This window comes from Fukomys damarensis, unplaced genomic scaffold, assembly GCF_012274545.1.
Source record: "Fukomys damarensis isolate Sample0158 unplaced genomic scaffold, DMR_v1.0_HiC HiC_scaffold_22, whole genome shotgun sequence".
Taxonomy (NCBI): Eukaryota; Metazoa; Chordata; class Mammalia; order Rodentia; family Bathyergidae; genus Fukomys; species Fukomys damarensis.
In genome coordinates, this window is record NW_022900934.1 from 12,428,532 (window position 1) to 12,431,637 (window position 3,106).

General features: G+C 63.5%; 1 protein-coding gene across 1 annotated transcript; it reads left to right on the plus strand.

The window, feature by feature from the left end:
* Positions 1 to 435: 435 nt before the first annotated feature.
* LOC104875639 lies at positions 436 to 3,088 on the plus strand. The gene is made up of 3 exons (XM_010643323.2): positions 436 to 1,377; positions 1,825 to 1,889; positions 2,373 to 3,088. The coding sequence occupies exons 1-3, from the start codon at positions 992 to 994 to the stop codon at positions 2,591 to 2,593; spliced, it is 672 nt and encodes a 223-aa protein (XP_010641625.1). The 5' UTR covers positions 436 to 991; the 3' UTR covers positions 2,594 to 3,088.
* Positions 3,089 to 3,106: the final 18 nt, after the last annotated feature.

Below are 3,106 nucleotides of genomic sequence, written 5' to 3' on the forward strand. Positions count from 1 at the left end.
GGCTCAATCAATAATTGATGACAACAAAGACCCCACCGGGCATCCATTCCCTCACTCAGCGGGCTCCTCTTAAATGCACTTTATTTGATTTTAATTTTTTCATCCTAAATGATGGAAATCAAAGCCTTGAGAGATCTGTCCCCTGCTGAGAGCCAGAGAAGAGGAAACAAATGGAGGAGGAGGCCCCGCAGGGCACCCTTGGAACCTGGGCCTGGGCACCTGCAGGGAAAGCATTTCCACAACCCAGCTCCGCAAGCTGAGGTCAGAGGAGCGGTCTCCACTCCCGTGTCCTTCCCAGGCCGGGGTTTGCCAGCCGGGCCGCACCAGGCTCTGCCCTGGGAGCCAGGATAGGTGGGACCTGTCACCCCGCTCTCTCGCAGGTGCTCTCCGTCCAGAGGACAGCTATAGGCATTAGACTGCTGGAGGTGATGGTGGGAGGTGGCTGCTACAGAGGACAGTAAGGGTGAAGGGCAGGACATCAGGGGTCAGGAAGGGCCACCCGCAGGGTGAGGCAGCCTGAGAAGAGTGTCCAAGGACAGCCGTGCAAAGGCCCTGGGGCAAATCTTGGTGGTCCTTGGGGAGGAAGGGAAAGGCCAGTGTGGCTGCAGCACTGTGAGTGAGGGGCTGGACCCCAGCTCCTGTGTTCCCAGAGGAGCAGGGAGGAGCTGGGTGGAAACGCAGGGCGGCTGGGCTGAGCACCTCAGGCACGCCCCCCAGGAAGCGAGCTGGGGACTGGTTCTGGTGGCTCGGAAAAGTTCCAGGAGGCTCCTTAGTGGGAGGTGACCTGCAGGTGCTGGGGACTCAGGGCCAGGAGCAGGCTCAGTGGAGGGCGGGCACAAGCGCCAGCACCCAGTCTTGGGGTTGTCTGTGGTGGATCCTCCTCCTCCCTGGCCTCAGGGGCGGAGCTGGGGTGGGGTCCCCAGGAGGGACTGTGAGGAGCAGAGCAAGGAGGCCTGGGCTGGAGTCTGGGGAGAGGAGGAGGGCGGAGGGCATGGAGAGGGAAGACGGGTGCGTGTGCCCGGAAAGCTACCCAGGAGCGGCAGGGCAGAGGGGCCGCTCCTCAGGGCTTCCATGCACAGAGACCACAGCGTGGGCCCTCACCGGGAGGAGGGCGCGGCCGTCCTCCTCCGTCAGCAGCACCTGGGGACCCGGCACCCAGCAGAAGCATCGAGCGGTCAGTGTGACTTCACAGCAGCAGCGAGCGTGGCCCCCAGCGCTGGCTCTGGGCTTGGAGCCAGGACCCAGGCGCAGCCAAGAGCGATGCTGGATTGAAGCGGGGTCCCCGGCACAGACGCGCTATTTCTCCTCCTCTTTCCTCTGGGGCCGCCATTGTCCCCGGTCTTGTCTCAGCGGCCTCCCCTTGCGAGCCAGGCCCAGGTCAGGTGTTTCGTGTGTGGGACAGGGCCGCGTGGGGCCGTGAGCCCCTCCTGTCTCTGCCCCCGGGGCCTCCTGCCTCCCTAGTGCGAGGACATGGCAGGTGTGGGGACCCGTGGGGCAGCTCCTTCCGCAGGGCAGAGGCCGGGCTGCTTGAGGGTGTCCTCGCCGCTGTGGGTGAAGATCCCGAGCACCAGAGCAGCCAGGTCGCAGGGTGCAGCTGCAGGGGTGGCGGTGAGTCCCAGGCCTGGCCTCCGTGGGCGGCTGACCGTGGACCAGCGGTGCCAGCTGTTTTCCCTGTGCAGTCAGGCCTGGCCCCGGCCCTCAGCCTGGCTGCCGCTGAGACTCCGGGAAGGTTTAACAGCTCCCGATGCCCAGGCTGCACCCAGGTCTATCAAACCCAAGCCCCTGGGTCAGCGCCCAGGCATCGCTGTCTTCCGTGTCCCTCAGGAGACCCAAAGTGCCGCCAAGATGGAGCACAGCGATTCCTGCTGCAGAGAATTTCAGGACCACAGGTGTGAAAAACAGGCCGCGAAGAGGAGCAGAGAAGGCAGAGCGGCCGACTCTGTCCCCTCGGGGCTCCCCAGTGGAGGGGGCACATCTGATTGGCGGGAAACTGCGACTCTGGGCTTGGTCCCTGGCAGGTTCCTATGCTAATAGGGAGGAGAGTGGGGTGCTGTGGGGACATGGAAGAGGGCATCCGCGGAGAGTGGCTCATCCCCCTGTACCTCAGAGTGGTCTGCGGGCTGGTGTTGTCAGCATGGAGCGTCTGTCAGAAATGGGGAGCTCAGGTTCTACCTCAGCTCTCAGCTGTCACGGGACCCTGGCTGGTCCATGTGCAACCATGGTCTGAGGAGCACGGGTTCCGCTGGTGGAGGCACTGATCCACCCACCTCCAAGGAGGCCAGAAAAGGCCACTCCACGCTGACGTACTCAGTGGCTCGAGGTTGTCAGGGCTCTATCTCTGCACCCCTGAGATCCTCCGGCCGTTGCCTCAGGGTTTCACAATGGCTGCTGTGGCTCCAGCCTCACCAGACTGTGTTTAAAAGAGAGGAAGTGGAGAGCTGGAGGTTGGTCTCACGTGTGTCTTGGAAAGTCTTTCCCAGAGGCCAGGGGCAGCTGTCCCTGGGTTTCCCCTGGTGGACTGGACGACCCGCCCATTCTTGAACAGTCACAAGCCAAGGGACAGGATGACTGCGGCTGGCCCTCGAGCCCCTGACCTGTCATCTTTGTCCCCTGGGCCGGGGCAGGGTCACGTTTGCTCAGCCCCCGTTTTCTATGAGAAAGAACAAAAGCAGGATTATGTTCCCAAGGAAGAAAGGAGAACAGCTGCTCCTGTGTCCCATGGACCCGAATGCGCTGTGTGCTCTCTCTCGCTGTCTCACTGCCAGGAGGGAGAAGCTCGCTGTGTCCCCATGCGGCCGGCCATCTGTCCTCGGGGGTGGGGGACCCACCAGCCTCCCCAGTGAGGCCCCAAGCACGGGCACCATGGCGGAAGGGGAGGACCCAAGCCCTGGCCTGGTGCCCAGGGTAGAAGGCGTCAGCTGAAAAGCGCTGGGCTCCCTGAGCAGCTCCTGGTCCCCGTGTTGCCACCCAGGTGAGTTTACTCCAGCCTCAGGGCCCCTGTGTCCCTGTGGTTCAGGTCACCCAGGAGGTCGGCGGGTGGGGGCTGGGAGGAGCTGTTCGTGGCTGCAGTGCTGGGTGTCACACGACAGGCAGGCGGCGACCTCAC